This window comes from Pongo pygmaeus, chromosome 11, assembly GCF_028885625.2.
Source record: "Pongo pygmaeus isolate AG05252 chromosome 11, NHGRI_mPonPyg2-v2.0_pri, whole genome shotgun sequence".
NCBI lineage: Eukaryota > Metazoa > Chordata > Mammalia > Primates > Hominidae > Pongo > Pongo pygmaeus.
The window spans coordinates 95,865,529-95,886,801 of NC_072384.2; the positions used below are offsets into that span (position 1 = coordinate 95,865,529).

The 21,273-nt window shown below is 36.6% G+C and overlaps 1 protein-coding gene across 2 annotated transcripts in view; it reads right to left on the reverse strand.

Annotated features, from left to right (window-relative positions):
• The window catches only part of DNAH7 (dynein axonemal heavy chain 7), a 349,153-nt gene that overhangs the window by 130,234 nt on the left and 197,646 nt on the right, over positions 1 to 21,273 (reverse strand). For both annotated transcript variants that reach the window (XM_054477799.2, XM_054477800.2), the window contains exons 37-43: positions 18,282 to 18,437; positions 17,413 to 17,581; positions 15,329 to 15,455; positions 14,009 to 14,228; positions 6,471 to 7,343; positions 4,014 to 4,243; positions 647 to 977 (exon numbers count right to left, since the gene is read on the reverse strand). In XM_054477799.2, coding sequence (XP_054333774.1) covers positions 647 to 977; positions 4,014 to 4,243; positions 6,471 to 7,343; positions 14,009 to 14,228; positions 15,329 to 15,455; positions 17,413 to 17,581; positions 18,282 to 18,437 — 2,106 coding nt within the window. The remainder of the gene's footprint in view (positions 1 to 646; positions 978 to 4,013; positions 4,244 to 6,470; positions 7,344 to 14,008; positions 14,229 to 15,328; positions 15,456 to 17,412; positions 17,582 to 18,281; positions 18,438 to 21,273) is intronic.

The window sequence follows — 21,273 nt, forward strand, 5'->3', positions numbered from 1 at the left end:
ACTGGGTAGAAATGGTGACAGTAATAGAACTGCACTTACACTCTTCTCCTGAGTCCCACCCAAAAGTTTAGCCAAAATTCTCTGCACTATTTATTTTAAAAATCTGTCTTCTTCTTTCTAAATTAAAATATTCCCCTTTCACATCTTAACTTTTAATACACTTCATGAAATCTAAGACACTGCTATTGGAAAATAAATGATTATAAAACACATTATTATTTTATGTATCCCCCCAAAAAAATCACTGGCAAAATTAATACTTTATCACATGCTCTATAAGATGTATTCCAATGACAAGTGTGTCTAAATATGAAAAAGGTACCCCTTAGAATCAAAATATAATCTCAAAGCTTATGCCTTTGTTGATTACTGTAGTGCAAAGATGTATAAAGTTCTTGAAATAACTGTTGCTTTATGGTAGGTTATAACATCTGGCAGCTTTCTTCCATTTCAAAGGTGTTTTTGCATGCACATGCATTTCTTTTTCAAGCCAATTAGGGAATTCTTTTGCCAATTTCAAAATGATTTCAGCTTCATTAAAATTTCAGGCTAATTTGGAGAGACAAACTAGAATGGAACACAATGCTAATTTCTTTCTTGGGCTATGATGACATGTGTCCTAGAAAGTGTATGGTGAAGCTCTTACCTGTGCAGTAAGAGTATCAAGGGCGGCCAGCGCTGACTCTAATATTGGCAAGGCACCTGCCAGGTCAGCATCGCACTCATCTTTGATGGCTTTGGAAGCCATAGCTTGTTCGTTTGCTATTGTTTCATCAGCTTTCACTATTTTTTCAGTTTTGGCAACTTCTACAGACTCTTTCTCAATCATTATCATCATTTCATCAACCTCTCTGCTAGCAACTTTTAATTGAGGATGTAGTGCCTCCAACTCCATCTGCATTGTGGCTACTTGAGATGAAGCAGAATCCAGTTTCTCCAAACCCACTTCATATCTCTTTTTCATTTTCATTACTTCACTGAAAGGAAATAGATAAAACAAAAGTTAATCATGAGGCTCTGTATCCTACATTAAAGAAAAACTTAAGTGTTTCTGAGCTTTCTAGGCTTTTTCAAGACATAACTACAGGAGTGGTCTAAAAGATTTTCATATATATGACAATCTGTCAAAACATGAAACCTAGAATGTTGGATTTGTGCACAATTAAGAGCAGACAGCATGTTTTATTCATTTTTGTGTTTTCAGTACCTATATGTTATCAAGGCATACAACAGAAATTCAAAAGAATAAATACACTGGCGAAGAGGCAAGGAGTCTCCTGTATCAAAATGATGTACCTCTAAAGTTGGTAAGTTGATCCCAGCAACACTACTGCTGCTTTAAACCTTTTTATGATCACTTATTTTAAACACACTTCAGTGCTCGAAATATATTATTTTGAATGTTTCTAAATGTGAAAAAATGATTTTAACATGTATTATACATCTTGAAACAGAGATTTGTTTTATTAAAGAAAAAGTAACAAATAGAGCAGATCATAAAGCTCAATACCCTGTTTGGTGCAAAATGATTATAAAGTAGTAACAAATGATTAGAAATAATGTAATATTTTAGCATATTTTAAAAGTTTAAGATTTTAATGTAGTTAAAAATTTAATCTGCATTTATCTGCAAATATATATATATTTCTCTATAGAGAAAACTCTTCTTTATAATTTCATTTTAAAATACTTGATATAACATAATGTCTCCAAGTAAAAAAATGACATGTTTTTAAAATCCTCTTCAAAAAACAGACTGGAGTAGTAAGGAACTGGCTTGAGCTGGAAAAGTAACCTGGAGAACACTGAAAGGATTGTAATTTTTGTTTTAAAAAAATTCATAAGTGAGAGCATGCTATGTTTTTGTCACATGTCAAATCCCCTCTGAGTGTGCAAAATATTAGAGAGTAATGGGAACAGAGGGGACCAAATGTATGGCACTGTATTATCTGTGAGTTTGGTTTCAGCTGAAACCTTGTGCAACAAGCATAGGAAAGGTCTCATTCCTGCCAGCCTGAGACAGTTTCAATATTGTGGCTAATCCCAAGTGATGCTTTGCTAGCTTAACCATAGATTTCCTTCCAAGTAACCTGAAAACTTGCTTCTAGGTTACAGCACTACCTGGCTATCGTGATCTGAAGGCTTTAGCTATTATGGGAAGAATAATCACAGGGTAGGAATTCTAGTTGAGGTAAAGGATAAATTAATATCTTTTTTTTTCATTTGCAAGGAATTTTGAAAAGAAAAAATTTGAGAAAGGAAAATTTGAAAGGCAAATAAGAGTATTTGAAAATACCTTAAAAACTATGACTTTCAACCTGTAAGTTTGAACTTATAACCTTGTAACTTTAAAACTTATAACCAATAAGTTTAAACTCTTCCTATAAGTTTGCCTCTCGCTTTTATAATCCCTTTTTTTTGTCAGGGTAGCCTTACTATTGTAAGTGCAGAGTCAAACAAAAGCCATGAGTGATATCGAAAATTTAATCAATCTCCAAGACCTTTTTTTTTTTTTCTTTTTTTTTTCCTTCTTCTTTTTTTAATTATTATTATCATTATACTTTAGGTTTTATGGTACATGTGCACAATGTGCAAGTAAGTTACATATGTATACATGTGCCATGCTGGTCCTCCTGGAGAAGAAAATGTGAAAAAAAGCAAGTTTCCATTATGTTAAAGATCATAAGCTCGACACAGAAAGACAATTATCTTGAGAGCCAAAGAAATAATAAATTCCAGCCAAGCTATGCAGCAGTCACGGTGGGTGCTGCCGATTTCACTAGGTAGTTGAAAAATTCCTAAAGGTATGATTCAAACACAGGGTTGTAGACCACAGTGACTATGACAGTCCTGTCGGGAGGGCACAGCAATAGTTACTATGAATACAGATGAGGAGTGTCATATCCATATCCAGGTAGCATGCTGCCCAATATGAGAAAAGGTCCTTCAAAATGCTTGGGATAGTGGATTAGCCATAGGAAGATTTAGAATTAACCATAGAAATATATATATAAATCAAACTCATAGTATTAATATTTTTATATTATCTGTGCACATTTGTTGTTTTATGTATTCTTTTTAATCTTTAAAAGAATTTGGTCTGTTCAATTTGTGGATCAGGCTTGAGCTTTCAATATAAATCATGTGTCTGAGCAGTAAATTTACATTTGTGCTTTTAAGTAAAAATCATATCAATTTATAGATAATATTCAAACATTTAAAAGTACTTAAGGCTTACCATATGTATATGTTTAAAATACTAGACTTATAAATTATTGAAGTATCTAGTAATGTTTGATTTGTTAAATCAGAACTTAAAAGGGAAATATAAATACTGTATTAAAAATTTTATTTAAACAAGCTTTTGAATGGAGCCACACATTAATCCAAGGACCCCTTTAAAGGTAACCACTAAAATGTTCCAAACTTCCTACTTTCTACCTTAATGTTATAATGTTTTTAAATTTTGTAATATACATACTGAATTTTAATTTTTGGAACCAAAGAAATATTTGAATAAACTTTTATGCATACAAAAGTCACCCTCCAGAACATTAAAAAAACTCACATTGACACTTTCTATAGCAGGTAAGTTTACTCATGTTTATATTGATGTTTTCAAATGAGAGTTTATTAGAGAGTGGCTGTCTCTCCCTAGAGTCTCAGTTGTTCAGTATCCAAAGAGAGGGTTTAACTATTATCTAATTATTTATCAGAGAAAAATCACTCTCTACTAGTGTTTACTCAATATTCACAGCTCTGGTTGGAATATCTTTATTCTTCCAAGAGTTATTATGCATCTATGATGTGCTAGACAATGTGCCCATATGAGAAAGATAAGACCCCTCCCTAAATTCAAAATGTTTGTGGATTAAATCATTTAAAGATGTAACAAAACTTACAGTGTATTTCTATGAAATAAATCTCCATTATATCAAATTACGTCGTTTTTGCACATACAAGTATTTTTAATTTGCCATAGCTTACTTAGAAATACGAAATTTGATTTTTACCTTCTTTTCTTTTCTAACAACAGTTTGAAGGTGGAGATTAATTCAAGGTAAGAGGTAGGAGTCACGTAATTGTATCTTTGAAGTTCAACAAAGAAAGATTTGGATAAATCTATAGTAGAAGTGTGGAAGCTTTTACACATGTCGATACAGCCATCTCGTATTTCCTCTGACATTTCGATTTCTTCCAAGAATCGTGAGGCAACTGCCTGGAGTGCATCTTCAGGCCATGACTAAATGTAAGATAAATGCTTTAGCACTGTATTAAGATTACGAATCTGGATCTGCTACTACTGCAGCCCTTTACAACTTATGGATGTTGGGGGTGAAGGGGAATAGTGTGAGGGATGGTGTGGGAGAGACAATTTCATAAGGAACTTTCTCAAGAACTTGCATACTTAGGGCAGGGAGCCAGGAGCTAGTTAGTGCATATAACATTCACTGTGTGTGGTTTGTTCTGAGATTAGAGAAATTGTTCATGAGTGTTGCAGGAGAAAGGAAAGGCAAATGAACTAAATTTATGGAATGTCTATTTCTGTACGCATTTTACTGGTATTATCTCATTTAATTCTCCTAACATTTCCCTGAGAATGATGTAGGCATTATTCCTGAAATAGCTTCCAAATCCTTTCTCTTCTTTCTTTATCTACCTCAATCATCCCAATTCAAGCCTCCACTATCATCTGCCTGGAAGATTCCAATAGCATCCTAACTGCTTGCATTCTCTATATAGCTGCAAGAGTGATCTTTTCAAAATATAAATCAGCTCATGTCACACTCCCCAGTTTATAACCAAAGACTTCCTAGAATTCTTAAAATCCAAACCAAATTGCCAATCTCTATCTGATTTGGCCCTTCCCAAAATTCTGACCTGGTATACCACTTCCCCCCACAGTTCCTGTGCTGTCACCCTGATTTTCTGTCACCCTCTCCTTCCTTCTGTCTAGACACTTGACTTCACTAGTTTATCCGCTCTGCCCAGATCTCAGTACTGACACTTTTTTGTCTTTCCAGTTTCTTCTTCAAACCCTTAATTGGTCACTTATTTAAAAAGTATCTACCTGTAATCCCAGCACTTTGGGAGGCCGAGGCGGGCAGATCACCTGAGGTCAGGAGTTTGAGACCAGCCTGGCCAACATGGTGAAACCCCATCTCTACTAAAAATACAAAAATTAGCCAGGCCTGGTGGTGGGCACCTGTAATCCCAGCTACTTGGGAGGTTGAGGCAGAAGAATTGCTCGAACCCAGGAGGCAGAGGTTGCAGCGAGCCAAGATTGTACCACCGCACTTCAGCCAGGGTGACAAGAGTGAGACTATGTCTCAAAACAACAAACACAACAACAAAGCATTTACTCCCTATTTGCTACCCTGTCTGATGAAATTGTGTTTTGCTTATTTGTCTGTAGACAAGAAGCTCAAAGAGAGCAGAGGTCTTGTCTATTTCATGTGCTTCATCTCCAGCTTTTAGATTAAGACTTGCTACAAAGCAAAACAGAATTCAATAAACGTTTTGCATGAAATAATTAATTTTACCCAGAAGTGGAGGTACAGAGAGGTTCTGTAAACTTTCTAAGGTCATAAATGCTTATCTGTTAAATCCCACTCACGGGATCTCAGCCACAGCCTACAGATTTCTTACCACACAGGTAGAGAATGCATTGTGATATGCTGTTAAAGCCAGAAGGGAGAATGAAATTACTATTCACATCTAGCTAGTTACTCTCCCTTTGCTACTCCTCTTCCCCACCCCTCGTCCCTACCCCCATCCATTCGCTGCCTTTTTCTGCTCTGCTCTGTACTTCCCAGTACTGAAGTCCACTAAAAAAAGAGGTCACTCTGGCTTTCTCCCTCTTAACTCCTTTGGGTTTAGCTAACGGGAAGAGATTGGGGGCAGGGTGGAAGAAGTGAGACATAGGGGTATTTTGATCCTCCCTTCCTTTCCAGCCGTAGCTGAGTTCTACGTTTCTGGTTCCTGTTCCTGTTGGGCAGTCTTATATCCACAGCTCTAAGCTCTGACTTCCAGTAACACTCTTCCCTTCCTCCGTCCTTTCATACGCGGTTATAGTAACACTTCCTGCTATTGCTCCACCCACCACTTCCTGAGTGTTCCAACATCCCCTCTTGGTTCCCTTAACCCTACCCCTCTGTGAACAGTTCCTTCATTACGCTTTCTTCAGTGAAGGGCTCAAGGGTGCTCTGTGCTTCCTGTCAGGACTCTGATACACAATTTTATCATAACACTTCCTATAATATATTGAAGTTAGTGATCACGTATATTCTTAATAAATACTTTTCTATTATAATTTCTTGAATTATAATTTCATAAAATATAACTGATCAGAAGATTCTGCTAAACAATATTTTGGGGTAAACTACAGGTTGGGAATCTATAAAATAAGTCATGATGATAGTGGAAATTCAACATTTCTAGAAGTCTATCTAAAATGTACATGACAATACCTGAAACCAGTCAATGGTACAGCAGTTAACAAGAGCAGGGAACTTTCTAAGACGATTCCGAAATGCATCTCCAATGGGACTCATGGCAAGGACCACATGCAGTTGGTTGCGGCAACGATCAATAAACATGTTGAAAAGGGCTATGGGGCTGCCATCTGTTTGCTTGGTTTTATCCCGCTGGCGATCTAACTGACGCATCTTATCACATATCTCTTGCTTCTCATCTAATGCAAAGAGATTTGGAATCTCCCCAGCATTTAGCAGATTATTGACATCTTCCAGAAAAGACTCTTTTTTAATTTGAGTATCTGTAAAAAGGAAGACACCCTGCATCTCACCTTCCGCACATTTCCTTAAGATCACTTTTAAATCTTCATGCCATTCAGTAGTATCATACCCCTTAGAAATTTCAACTTGGAAAATTGAATAATCAGCCATGTGGGCAGCTAATCTGGTGACAGACTGCCTTCCACTCCCTCCAACCCCTACTAGGAGAGCATGGCTGCGAGGCTGCTTCAGGATCCTGGAAATTCTGCTGATGTGCTCTATGGCAAATCGAAACAAGACAAGGTTCATGGGTTTTTTGCTTATATTGTTGTATTCTTCTAGGTGAATTTCTACTATCATTCGAAGATTATCCACATCTGCGATTTCTCTGTAGTTGGTATCCTCCCTCTTGGGATCATGGAAATCACAAAACATTAAACTGCGTAAGTCATCTTCTTCCACCATGCCATCATTATCAAAATCCAAACGCTGAAAAAGCTCATGAAAACCTTCATACATGTAGTTTCTCAAAGTTTCTTGAATGTAGTTGATGAGCCAGCTTCTGTCTGCATTGTCCAGAAGGCGGTCATAATACACTCGAAGGACCTGTATAATAATTAAAAAGCAGCTTTAGAAACTTTCTTCTGATTTTTAAAAAAGTGTTATTATTTCTGTGCTAATCTCAAGTAATAAAAAATATTAGAAAATTTCTGCAGGTTTTATTAAAAGTATATCCAAATAATCAGGACTGATTCACAATAATGTTATTTTAAATGTTAATTTTAACTCTATATTTAGAATAATAAGGTTATAGGCAGTTATCAATCAATGAAACGTAATTTTGGGGGTGGGAGCTGAAGCAGATGTAGAGATGCTAAGAGAATTAAGGCCTTGAGAAGTTAGTGACTGCCTTTGCTGGCTGCTCAGATGTGGATAGCAGAGCTGGGCACCAGTACCCAGGGGGTACCCAACACCTTTCCAGTGATGTTTCCTTTTTCTAAGATAGATAACATTTTGAAAGTTATTGACAAATCAGTAGCTTTTGCTTTTGTTTTTGTTTTTCAAAAAGCACATTTTCTAGAACAGGAAATGTCTTGGGTAGAGGGAGAGTTGTTTGGGATATCTGTTAATTATTTTTGTTTTAAGTCGTTACAGAGAGCAATCTACTAAAATAAATCTCCGGTTATATGCACATGTTATGGGACTGCAAGAAACATCAGGCTTGCTACATGTAGCAACTGTTTTCTTAAAGAAGTGTGTCCCAGGGGTACAGTCTATTTTGGACTGAATTGTGTCCCCCCAAAATTCTTATGTTGAAGCCATAACTCTCAATGTGACTGGATTTGGGGATAGGGCCTTTAAGGCGACAATAGGTTAAATGAGGTCATAAGGGTAGGGCCCTAATCTTATAGGATAGTGTCCTTAAAAGAAGAGGAAGAGGCATTAAAGCGCTCTCTCCCTCTCTCTCTCTGGTTCTTGTTTCTGTTGGGCAGCCCTCATATGCACAGAGGAAGGGCCATGTGAGGACACAGAGATAAGGTGGCTTTAGCAAGCCAGCGTGAGAAAATGAATTTCTGTTGTTTAAGCCACTTAGTCTGTATTATTTTGTTAATGGCCGACTAATACATATATGCTATAAATAATGCATATTTCGTCAATGGAACGTTGGATCCTTACTCTGCTCTACCATTTTGAGTAAATCACTGAAAATGTCTGCATCAGCTTCTTCACCTATAAAATAGAAGTAGTATTACCTACCTCGCAAATCTCGTAGATTTGGGGAAAAAGTAATATGACAAAATATGTGAAAACACTATAGAATTCAAACAGATAATTACTGCAAATTGCCCTAGCATTAGGTTAACGGTGTTCAGGAATCGTGGTTTTAGTGTATTGATTGTTATCAAATTGATGATTTCACAGTGTTATCCTTTTTTTTTTCCCACTAATAGTGTCTGCATAAGCAAATGGCATTATTTAAACTTCCTTCATATTCCAACCAGTTCAAAAGTTATTTCTCTGTGAGACAATCTAATTTCCCAATACATGCCAATGGCCAATCTTTGAATTGAGGCACTTAAGATCTCAGACAATATTCCTAAATTAAGTCAACTTCATGTATCAGGATCAATGGCTAAGCATGAAACAAGTATATTATTATCTAGCTGGCAGTTTAGCAAGAACCTATAGAAGCATTTCTCAAAGACAGTCAACACATCTGCATTAAAATCATCTGGGGTACTTAACCAAAATGAAAATTCCTGGGCCCCACAGTGGATCTGTTGACTTAAAAACACGGAGGATGATTCCTGGGAATATCTTTCCGTTTCTTTTTGTTTTTTCTTTTTCCTTATTTAAGGTACAGATATGGTTTGGCTGTGTTCCCACCTAAATCTCATCTTGAATTCTCACGTGTTGTGGGAGGGACCTGGTGGGAAGCAATTGAATCATGGGATGGGTCTTTCCCGTGATGTTCTTGTGATAGTGAATAAGTCTCACGAGACCTGATGGTTTTAAAAAGGGGAGTTTCCCTGCACAATCTCTCTTCTCCTGTCTGCCACCATGTGAGAGGTGCCCTTCACCTTCCGCCATGATTGTGAGGCATCACTAGACATGTGGAACTGTAAGTCCAATAAACCTCTTTCTTTTATAAATTGCCCAGTCTCAGGTATCTTTATCAGCAGCATGAAAATGGACTAATACAGGTACAACAATCTTAAGTGTACAGCTCAAAGAATTTTTGCACACAGTTACACATCCATGTAACCACCACCAAGATCAAGATATAAAATTTCCAGCACCTTAGTAAGCTCCCTCATGCTCACTCCTGTTGATCCCTGCTTTCCTCCCTCCCCAACAGGGAACCATTATTCTATCACCACCTCTCACATTTTAAAAAGTTGACACTTAAAACTTTCTATTATAAATCTAAATTGTTGCAAAGGATATAATTTCTGGCATATTTATATTGTAATTTGTGCTTTGAATTTATTTACCTCAAAGTCTTGATTGCAGACTTTTAAAATTGAGATATAATTCATGGACCATAAAATTCATTCTTCAAAAGAATACAAAATCAGAATATTCACAAAGTTGTGCAACCATCACAACTATCTCCCTCCAGAACTTTATCATCACCCCAAAAAGAAACCTGGTGCCCAGTAGAAGCTACTTCTCATTACCACCAGCCCTGGCCAACACTAATCTACTTACTATCTCTATGGAACTTGCTTATTCTGGATATATGATATAAATGAATCATATCATAGGTGACCTTTTGTGTATGGACTTTTTAACTTAGCACAATGTTTCTAGGTTCATCTATGTTGTAGGATATATGAGTATTTCTTTTTAGGACTGAATAAAATTCCACAGTGTGTATTTACAATATTTCATTTGTATACTCATCAGCTGAAGGACATTTGGGTTGTTTCTACTTTTTGGCTATTATAAATAATTCTGCCAATAATATTCATGTACAAGTTTTTGCATGGACATGTATTAGTTCTTCTGGGTCCACAGTTAGGAGTGGAATTGCTAGGTCATATGGTAACCCTATGTTTTAACCTTTTGATGACCTACCAAACTGTTTTCTATATTACATTACTGCCAGCTATGTATGAGGGTTCCAATTATTCCACATGCTCACCAACACTGTTTTATTATTCATCTTTTTTATTACAGCCATCCTATTGAGTGTGAAAGGTACTTAATGGCAGTTTTGATTTGTATTTCCCTAATGACTAATCATGTCCTTATTGGCCATTTGTATATCATCTTTGGAGCGATGTCTTTGAATCCTTTGCCCACTTGTAAATAGCATTATTAGTCTTTTATTGTTGAGTTATAATAGTTCTTTATGTATTGTGGATACTAGACACTTAACAGTTTGTATGATTTGCAGGTATTTTATCCCATTCTATATATTGTCTTTTCATGTTTTGGATGGTGTTTTTTGAAGCATAAAATTTTTTAATTTTGATGAAACATATTCATCTATTTTGGGGGTCTTGTTTTTGCAGAATATCTGTATTTAACAAGCAAACCAGGTGATATGTGCATTAACTAACATCTGAGAGCCATGGAGAAGCCAAAGGGAATGAGTTGTAAGTCAGTTTTATACCTTAGAAACCATTTAGCGAAAATATATGTTATCTAGTATGATAATGATGTCTGGAAAGGAAAAAGACATGTAAAGTAGTCTCTAACATATATTAAACCCTGAAGAAATCTTTTCTGAGTGAACAGAAATAAAGCACAAATTAGTGTTGAGTTCAATTGTTGCAGGACTTTTCCTTAGTTCAGCTAAAGGTGGGGTCCTTGTCACACAGCCACGAAAATTTCACCTCGCAGACTATTTGAATGGTGAGTAAAACAGGTTTTATTGAGTGAAAATGAAGAAAAGGGGGAAACAGGGACTCTCCACAAGGCCAGTGTCCCTTCTAGAGTGCTTCCCACCCTGCAGATTGAATCCCAGGTTCCATCCAGGAAGAAGAGGGGCCAGGCTCCTCCCTACTGCAAACAGCATGAACTTCTGTGGTTCCACCCCAGTGCACTGGCTGGCTGGAGTTTCTCGGGGGATCCCTTCCCACCTACTGTCTCACAATTACCTCATATTTTTAAAGATGTTGAGAATAATGTACCAAACATCCTTCTTGGCACTGCAGTAAGGAAAAAAAAAGAGAGAGAGAGAGGGAAATCTCTGCTCTCATGGGGCTTGCCTGCTATCTGAGGGAGATGAATAATACATGTAACGAATGAATTCTACAACATGTTGGACGTTGGAAAATATTATGGAAAGAAGTAAAATACGACAGGATAAGAAAGACTGGAACTACTAGGATAGGGGAGGGGAGTCAGGCTGTGGTATTAAAAAGCTTCAACTAGAAAGAGGAATTTGATCAAAGGCAGGGAAGGAGCTATTCCAGAGCATCAATATCTGGGGGAAATATTGCAGGCACAGAGAACAGCCAGGAGGCCTGTACTGCTGGTGAAAGGGGGATGAGGATGAGAGCAGGAGGCAGCCTGAGGGGAACAGGCTAAGAGGAACACATCCCAGGTCCCACGGGCCACTGGACTTTTATCCTAAATTACTCTGAATGAAGTAGGGTGCTAATACAAGGTTTTGAGCTGAGGACTAAATTCGTTATGTTTTATGCAGGTGTGTATAAATATGAAATAGTAAACCTCACTAAATGCCCAAAGAGCTCAACAACCATTATCAAAACTCAATAATCTGACATCTAAAGCAGCACAGAATCTAAAAAACTCTTAAAAGTAATTATATCTAACACATATACAATAGCACAAACAACCTATTCCCATGATTGGAAGAAAGCACTGGTATGTATAATCCCAAGTGACAAAACATGTCATGTGTAGCAAGCCTGCCTGCCTTCCTCTCTTTATGCACTCATTCATTCACCAATATTTATTGAGTGTTTTCTGTGTGCCAGGCACTGGGAAAAACAGCGCACAAATAAAACTGCTATTCTCATAAAGTTTCTATTATTGTAAAGACAGTAAGTAAGCCCCAAATTTAGAAGGTGTCAGGTGATGTTCAATGTTATGAAAAACAAAGCAAGGTAAGCAGCAAAAAGTCAAGGGGGGTAGGGATGGCCCAAAGCGAGCTTGCATGAAAAGGGGGGTATTTCAGTAAAAATCTGAAGGAAGTTAAGTGGGCAAGCCTGCGGATAACAGAGAAAGAGTGTTCTAGGCAGAAGGAATATCAAGGGCAAAGTTACTGAGGTGGAGGATGCCAAATGCTTCCTCATGAGTTAGATTCACCCACAACAAAATGCTGCCTTCAGCAATGCAATCTGCTATGGTTTCAATGTTTATGTTCCCCCTAAATTTATATGTTGAAATCCTCACCCCCAAGGTGATAGTATTGCGGTAGGGACTCTGGGAGGTAATTAGGTCATGGGGGCAGAACCCTCGTGAATGGAATTAGTGCCTTTATAAAAGAGGCCAGAGAGCCCCTCGCCCCTTCCACCATTTGAGGACATGGTGAGAAGGCACCACCTGTAACTAGAAAACAATCCCTCACCAGACATGAAATCTGCCAGTGCCTTGATCTTGAACTTCTCAGCCTCCAGAACTGTGAAAAATTAATTTCAGTTTGTTGACAAGCCACCCAGTTTAAGGTACTTTTTATAACAGCCTGAATGGACTAAGGCATGCTCCTTGAATGAATTCAGCATCATCCTCCCTGTTCACTTCCCCCACACTCTCCAGCTCTCAGTACATTTCTGTTACACATGTGGCCCCCAAACACAAGCCTGCATCCATATCCTGGGATGTGGGTCCCATTCAGGCAATTAGGTAACCTGCTGTGGAGTGCTGTAAGAATCTCTACATCATCCTTTCCAAAGAATCACTTTTGGAGACCTTGTTGTGGCCAAAATAGCCAAGTGGAATGTATCTTCACGTGGACATATATTTGAATGTGTGATGATTTAGGAATTCAAACTGTATATCTAAAAAGTCCAGAGAAACTGGATTTTTAAAAGACCTTTTGAAATTTGTATCCCTGTAGTACACGGTTTTAACACAGTAGCACATTCTCCTGTTCTATGTTTCTTAACTGCATATTAAAATTAAAATAAGGGTCTTGCTCTGTCACCCAGGCTGAAGTGCAGTGGTGCCATCATAGCTCACTGCATCCTCAAACTCCTGACTTCAAGCAATTCTCCCATCTCAGCCTCCTAAAGTGCTGGGATTACAGGCATGAGCCACCGTGCCCGGCCTCCTCCACCACTTTTTATAAGAAAATGCTCATCCATAATACCTATTCCCAAGAGAGCTTAAATACATTTTTATATAGTTTCTATGCTCTCAAGAATTTGCTTTGCAATTCTTTTGGCATCTAGTAATACTATACAAATAAGTAATGTAAAAAAAAAAAACACACACTCACTTCTTATAAAAACACCTCCTTAAAAAGTGTTCCATTTCAAATTTATTTGAAGTCAAACTAACAAGGATTAAACTACTTAAGGGAAACTGGCTCAAAGTGACACCTACTTTGAAATATTCTATAAATCAACAGAAATTCCTAAATCTGCATATGGGAGATAAAGCATTTTAAACATCATAAAATATCCCAGTGTTAAATATTTTTAAAATTTTTCTGAACACTGGCCTTCAAAATGCCAAATAACCGAATACATTTCAGCAGTATAAATTGCAGAATATTCTTTTTACCCAGTTGTTGGCATGGTAAATCTTTGTGTCTCACATAATCCCATTTCAATAACAGGAAAATTTACCTCATGAACCCAAAGACGTTTAATCACTTCTGTGGTTTCTGTTGTTTCTGGTCTTGACAAACAAACACCTTGAATGACACGGGAGAAATCACGGAGGTTGAACAAGTAGTGAGATTTAGCTGGAGTAGGCAAGAGATTCTTCATTGCTTCTTTATACAGAGTCATTGTGCCATTTACGATTTGTGTGGTCAAATCTAGAAATTCATCTGGAAATTTATAACTTAAAATTTTTTTAAATAAAAAGAAAGGAAAATGTTAGCAATTATAGAATTACGATACAAAAAGGATATTTAGCAGGACCAACATAAAATTTTAATTTTGATTAAATCAATTTCATTTATAAAATTACCATATCTTGTTATAATAATAATACTAATAGATTTTTACTCCTTTTAAAGCTATTTTCCATGTACTATTTTATGTTATGTCCAAAAGAACCCTGTGAAATGAGCAGGGCCAGTTTAATGGGCTTAAAATCACTTAAGTAAGTGAACAGAAGAGACAGCCAAGGAACCCAGATTATGTAATCCCAAATCCACTAGACAAGCATTTCTCGACCTCTTTCATTCCCTGGCATTCTCAACTGCATATAAATATAATCCATAAGGAACACTGGTGAAACAGGTATTTTCAGAGGAAAAAAAGGAAGAAAATTAAAATACGTAAAAAAAATAAGGAAAAGAGAAAAAAAGGAAAGTAAAACAGTGAGCCAAGACAAAGTGCATGATTAGAGTATAAAGAATGTGGAGAAATAATTTTCATTTAGAAAGATTGCCTATATTTAACTTCTGGTTTGTCAAGGAGTCAGGTGTTTACTCCATGATCACTGAATAAGGCAAGGAATGACAATTTCTTGAGAATGGCCATGGGCACACAGACAGACTTCCCCTGCCCAGGTCAGCTTGGCTCCCTGATATCTCTGCATCTTGTGGAGTAGCAGAATCTCTACAGCTAGGCAGCTCCAAGGCATTACTTCTCAGACTTGGACACGAATACCCCTGCAGAACTCGAGTTCTACTAGAGGGTATCAAAGTCACAGCATAAACCTGGTACATCTTTCCAGCAGTAATTGAACTCAGTGGTGAAAATTCAAAATAATAACTCAAACATCAAAATATTATATAGCAGAACGGTCAGACCTCTTTGTGTTATGCTCCCACACTGGGAGGTGGCAGGAACAGAGGCAAACGATGTTGTCTATTACCTTTTCCTTATCTAGGAATGCTTTTGTTCTTTGAAATACGCTACTTAATATCGGTATGCTTTTAAAATATTTTATACCTCCTAATTTAAAAAAAAAACAAATTTTTGATTACTTACCAGATTTTTAAATGCCAAGTTAAGATTCTAGAGAAGATTGTATACATGGATTTATCACTAAACTCATTGATTGTTATAATATTGAAATGTCGCATGTATCGAGGAGTTACTGGATTTCGACCACCACCTAAATATTAAAAAGTATAACTCTTAATAATGTTACTAGTATATACAAGAGTATTTTCTCAAATATTCTATAGTTTAAAGTAACTTGAAAGATGGACAAATTCACGGCACATGAATTTAAGAGTAATCAATTATTTGGATAACCCTGACATCAAAACTATTTTTCCCTCAAACTCAAGACATTACTTTTCTAGGTGAATTATCTGAATGAGTTAAACTAATTAGACATAATCTTGGGTCAAAACTATATTACTAAGGGAAATTAGACCAGGCAGAAAAAGCCACAGGCCATGTTCTCCATGGTTTACAGCTTAAAGCAGTAAATGGTAAACATCCTCAATATAATATTAAAATGTAATATACAATATTAATGCAACCCTGGTGAATCTGACTGACCAAAGTTTAGGGTACTTCCCACAAGGCTGGAATTCAGCACAACCATGACATATAGCCAAATTCTTCCCCCACATCTTGAAGCGAATTTACCCAAGACGAGTCTATACAGTTCATATAGTGACTTCACTGGCTGCTAGCATCTTTAAAAATTGGGGGATTTTTCCATAAAATAATGAAAGATTCCTTTGAGCTTATACATCTCTTTTGGAAAATATAAAAGAGTTTAAGGAGATGGTGAAAGGGTTGCGGAAGAAAAGATGGTAAGATCATCTACCCCAGCTCTGTCTCCAACCCTTCCAGAGAATGTTCAGAATTGTGATTTTTTAGAAAACAGAAATGGGGTCCAAAAGGAAAAGATACCTCATGGTTTCAGCATACTTTTCTTACCAATGCCTGAAGAGGCAGGGAAAAGTGGACATGTGAGTACAAATGCCTGGCTTGGGGTGGTGGGGGAGAGACAAAGTGGAACTGAAGTCTGAGACCCAGGGGCAATATGGTCTTTTATTTCAAAAAAAAAAAAAAAAAAAAAACAGCCTGGGCCTAATAATGATAAGCCCCCAAGCCCTTGTCTCCACAAAATATGAAACAAAATTAGCCATGCATGGTGATGCATGCCTGTAGTCCTAGCTGCTCAGGAGGCTGAGGTGGGAGGATCACTTGAGCCCAGGAGTTTGAGGCTGCCGTGAGCTATGATCACACCACTGCACCCCACCTAAGCAACAGAGTGAGACCCTGTCTCAAAAACAAACAAACAGAAAGTGTTCAAAATGGCCCAGGGAATGTGCTGAGAGCAATTACTGACTCAGAGCAAACTGCATTACAGGTCAGATAAAGGTCAGGGTTAGGGAGCAAATACCGGAGAGATTCCCTGAAGTGGAATATCAACACAAGCAACATTTTAAAAAATGGAATACTGGCTTGAGGTCAGGAAGAAAACAGTTAAAGATTTCTTGTTAGTAATCAAGCCATTTTAGACACCCCAGCATTAAAAAGCAAATTTCCTCTACATAGAGATTCCTTTGAGTATAAATTTATCTTGGAAAATTTAAAGGATCTTTTGGCCATTCCCTACTTAAATTCTTCTCAGCAGCCTGTTTAAATCCAGAGACTGACTTGAATGGGACTTGATTGGGGTAGAATAAAGATGATTTCTGAAGCAGGGACCACTCTATACAATTGAAGCATTAAGGAATGACACAGAGGAAGATGAGATGCCCCAGGACGATGTGAGTTCTCAGAAGGCAGAAACAGGAAATTGGGAGCAAAAAGTCCAGAAGGTGGGAGAAAAAAGGATTTGGAAGACTTCCAGAAGGTGGGAGAAAAAAGTTCCAGAAGGTGGGAGAAAAAAAAGATTTGGAAGAGTTGGTGGGTGCATAGCCCATCCAAGGTCACCCACTTTATAGAGTTGGTCATGTGATACACTCTGTTAGATCACAGTAGATACACATAGAAAACATATACACAAAACATCGGAACTCAAAAGAGGTTTTTTTCCAGTTATTTCGTTAGCTATTGCTAGGGAGATTTTTCCATCTTAATAATCACAAACTCAAAAAACGTACCTGGAGGTCCCATAGCACACATGATCTGAATGTCCACTAGTTTAATCATGGAACAATCTTTTAGATCATACCAGTTCCAGTGATCTAACCACTGTCTAAGTAACTCAATGGGAGGTTGAGCCCCATATACCTCCCGAGCAGGCATATTGACATCATCTACAAAGACAACCTGAGAATGAGAAGAGAAGAGGTATAAAAAATATTAACATCTCAACATAGAGTCCTATTGTGTAAACAATATCGAGGCAAATACTTAGCTATCTACTTGCAGAGTACATAGGAGGAAGTGATGGTTTCTTTTCTAAACAAGGATAATATCCTTAGCTTCCATGCTTTTAGGATTCATATTCCTTAAGAAATAAGGAGACATTCTCATTACTAATCTTCGTAGGTTAATAGCTTAGGACTTATTAATCCTCTCATACAATTTGTTTCTAAATATACTGCATATTTTTTCCTTGCACTACACTTCAATTCATGAAAATAGATGAGAAAAGTGTGATTAGGGTGAGAAGGGTGTTCTTTGCAGAAGAACACAGGTAAATCTATTGAGAGCTGTGTTGCTGAAGGTCTACAAAAGCAAGCAGCAAAGACTGCTGAATAAAAATGTTAGTGAAAAAATTAGGAAGGTAGATAATTTCTCAGATGAATATTCTACCTTCAACTCAAAGGGCAACTCCTTGTTTTAAACATCAAGCTGTCTAGTGCACATAAAAATACAACTACATTTTTAGGAGAACCTTTTAATCCAAATTTGTGACATTAAAAAACTATACAAAAAGATGTCTATCCCCAGGATATTTAGTTTCCTTGTTCCAACTGCAGCAATGTATATGAATAGGCCCGGGTACTGTACAAAGAGTCATTACCATTCTCTTGCCCAAAGGAGGACCAAAAACTCCCTTTCTTCTCTTGTCCAATTTTGACATAACAATATTCTGAGTTTGAGCTGCTGTAGTTTGTGCTGAGAAGTTAATTAGCAGAGGTTTGTAGATTTCCTTATTTAGTTGATTTAAAAGAAAATTCTATATAACAAAATAATAAAATGAGCCATAGTTGGAATTATGTTTTGACATTTCAGAATAAACACTAAGCATCATTACTGATAGACTCGAATTTAACCTTAAGTGTCATAACATTGTACAAATAGATGGAATCAGTAGGAATAACAGTTACCATGCCAATGGAGTGTCTCCATCTGTCCACCCTCTTGCATGTGACTTCTCTGGTTTTCACAGGAGTACACATTCCTCCTTAACATGGAGTCACACAGACTCAGAGGTTAGGAAACCTTCCTAAGTTCTCCGAGATGGGCAAGAATTCAGACTGCCATTTGTCTCTCTCTAGATGAATGTTCTTTTTCATATATCTTATTATCTTTCCACTTATATACAAAGCTATCTTTCTGTAAGTTAGAAAGCTTAAAAATATAACTGTATTTTCAAAATGGAATTCACTGGAAAGCAGGTGGAATTACAATGGTTCTTAATCAAGATGTATGCCAGGGACAGGACATACCAGAATAACCTGAGGAGCTCTTCAAAATAAAATTGCCTCTCCTCACTCTTTCTTCCCCTTCTCTCCCTCAAGAGTTCTGTATAGGGCACAATCCCTTGCCAATTCAGGGCCAATATATTAGAAAACATCCTATGTAAATCACATATTTTCTTAATGAACAGTAATATCTATCACGTGCACATATGAATAAAGGAAGGCAAACAGTGAAGTTTTTTGACTGTTCTAAACTTTACTTGCATTAAATGCTTGCAGCATTCAGCTTTATAATTAAGATACCAAATCATTAACCCAAAATATCAAATGGTAAAATACCTCAAGCAAGTCCTCTTTTCATGATGTGATTATACACTAAACATTACCATAATTAAGCAAATCGAAATTCTGAAAGCATACTTTGGAATATTAATCTATTCATCAAGGCAACACATATTTTAAAAAGGACTTATGATGTTCTCATTAATGGCTACATTTAGCACACATGCCAGGAGTACGAGGAGGCAGAACAAATATAGAAAATAAGGAAGACGTAGGGTAACAAGCTGGTCAGAGATTCTGGAGGAAGGCTTTTACTCCTCCCATCAGCCCAGCAGGAGCTACCTTTTTAAATTTAAAATTATTTTCCTTTTCACAGAATGAGCACATTCTAAAATGGAAGTTCTTTAAAATCTTTGAAGACTTTGTGTTCGTACCTGTGATTGCCAGTTAGAATAGCAAAAACTGGAAATGGGGAAGTTTAGAATAAAAGTAGGATTTTTTTCTATTTTTGTGACTTTTATGATTAAAATTTCTTTTATGATTGTATAATTATAATGTAAGTGATAGATTATTTCAAGAGGAATAATAGTTTGAAAACAAGTTATTCTATTTATTTAAAGAAACAACTCCCTATTCTGAGCAACAACTATAATGAAGGAATGACATGTCTGAGTAAAGCAAATTTATACAAGTTTTTAAAAATTATTGCTTAAGACTCTAAAATATTATTTCACTTTGCTTGCCTACATGATGTACTATGTAAATACTGTATTATAATATATTTTTATTAGCTAACAATGGAAGTCATATGGTAGGTAATCAATAAATTTTTGTTGGATTGATGCATGAACTAAATGAAACAAGAGTGAAATAAAGGGTGGGTGTGGTGACTCCAGCCTGTAATCCCAGCACCTTGGCAGGCCAAGTCAGGAGGACTGCTTGAGCCCAGGAGTTGGAGATCAGCCTCGGCCACATAGCAAGATCCCACTTCTACATAAAAAATTAGATGGGTGTGGTGGTGCATGCCTGTAGCCCCAGCTACTTGGGAGGCTGAAGTGGCGGGATCACTTGAGCCCAGGAGGTCAAGGCTGCAGTGAGCTGTGATTGTGCCACTGCATTCCAGCCTAGGGGACAGAGCAAGACCCTGTCTCTCAAAAATAAATAATGAAAATAAGAATGCAACTCATACATAAGCCATTGTGTGAACAGTTTGGCAGTGAGCATTGAGGCCATCTAAAAACAGAACTAAATCTAACCATAATAATCATAAATAGTTCTAAAACCAAAATCCAAAAGTAATTAGTGTAAAAAACTTCCAAAAGAGTTGCTGCATAATATTAAAACTAATTTGGCAAAAATAAACTGAAGTTTCAAAACATCTCTGTCTTACCAGAAGATGGTGAAAGGTATTGGTGATAAATAGCAGTATTTCACTCTTCCTCATTAACTGGGTGGGGGAAGGAGGTCAATGGATACTTTCATTCATAGTATTGATAATTTAAAAACTGAATTTAGAAAAAAATTGTAGACTTTAGAAAAAAACCTTAGTGTTTTAAAATAGATTAACACTAGAAGAATTTTAAATAGTTTACATACCCTTCTAAATCAATAGGAAGAAGAAAATATTATAAACACACCATCATAGCAGTAATTAAAATGTTTAAAGCATATAAAAAGCTAAACAGAAAATGTGAATACAAAAGTATGACTCATTATGTCAATTTATGTATGAGGTCAGTTTCCTTATTAAAAGGAAAAAGGGCTCAGATTAACACAAATAAAAAATGCAGTGACATGCTGAGTCTAAATGATCAGAAATACTTAAAAAGAATAAGCAAAAATAGATCATGCAAATGAAAACAAAAAGAAAGCAAAAGAAAAGTGACTAAAGGGGACAATCAATAGATATGGTTCTGTGTATTGCTTATGTCATATATAGAGATAAAATGTACAAATCAGACCATTATCAGAATGTCACCCTAATTCCAGGAGTTTATAGGTGATTTAAAAATTCTAAATGGCACATTTTCACTTTTTATCAGGATGCGTTAAAAATTACATAAACAAAATTTATGTTTTCATAAGCTA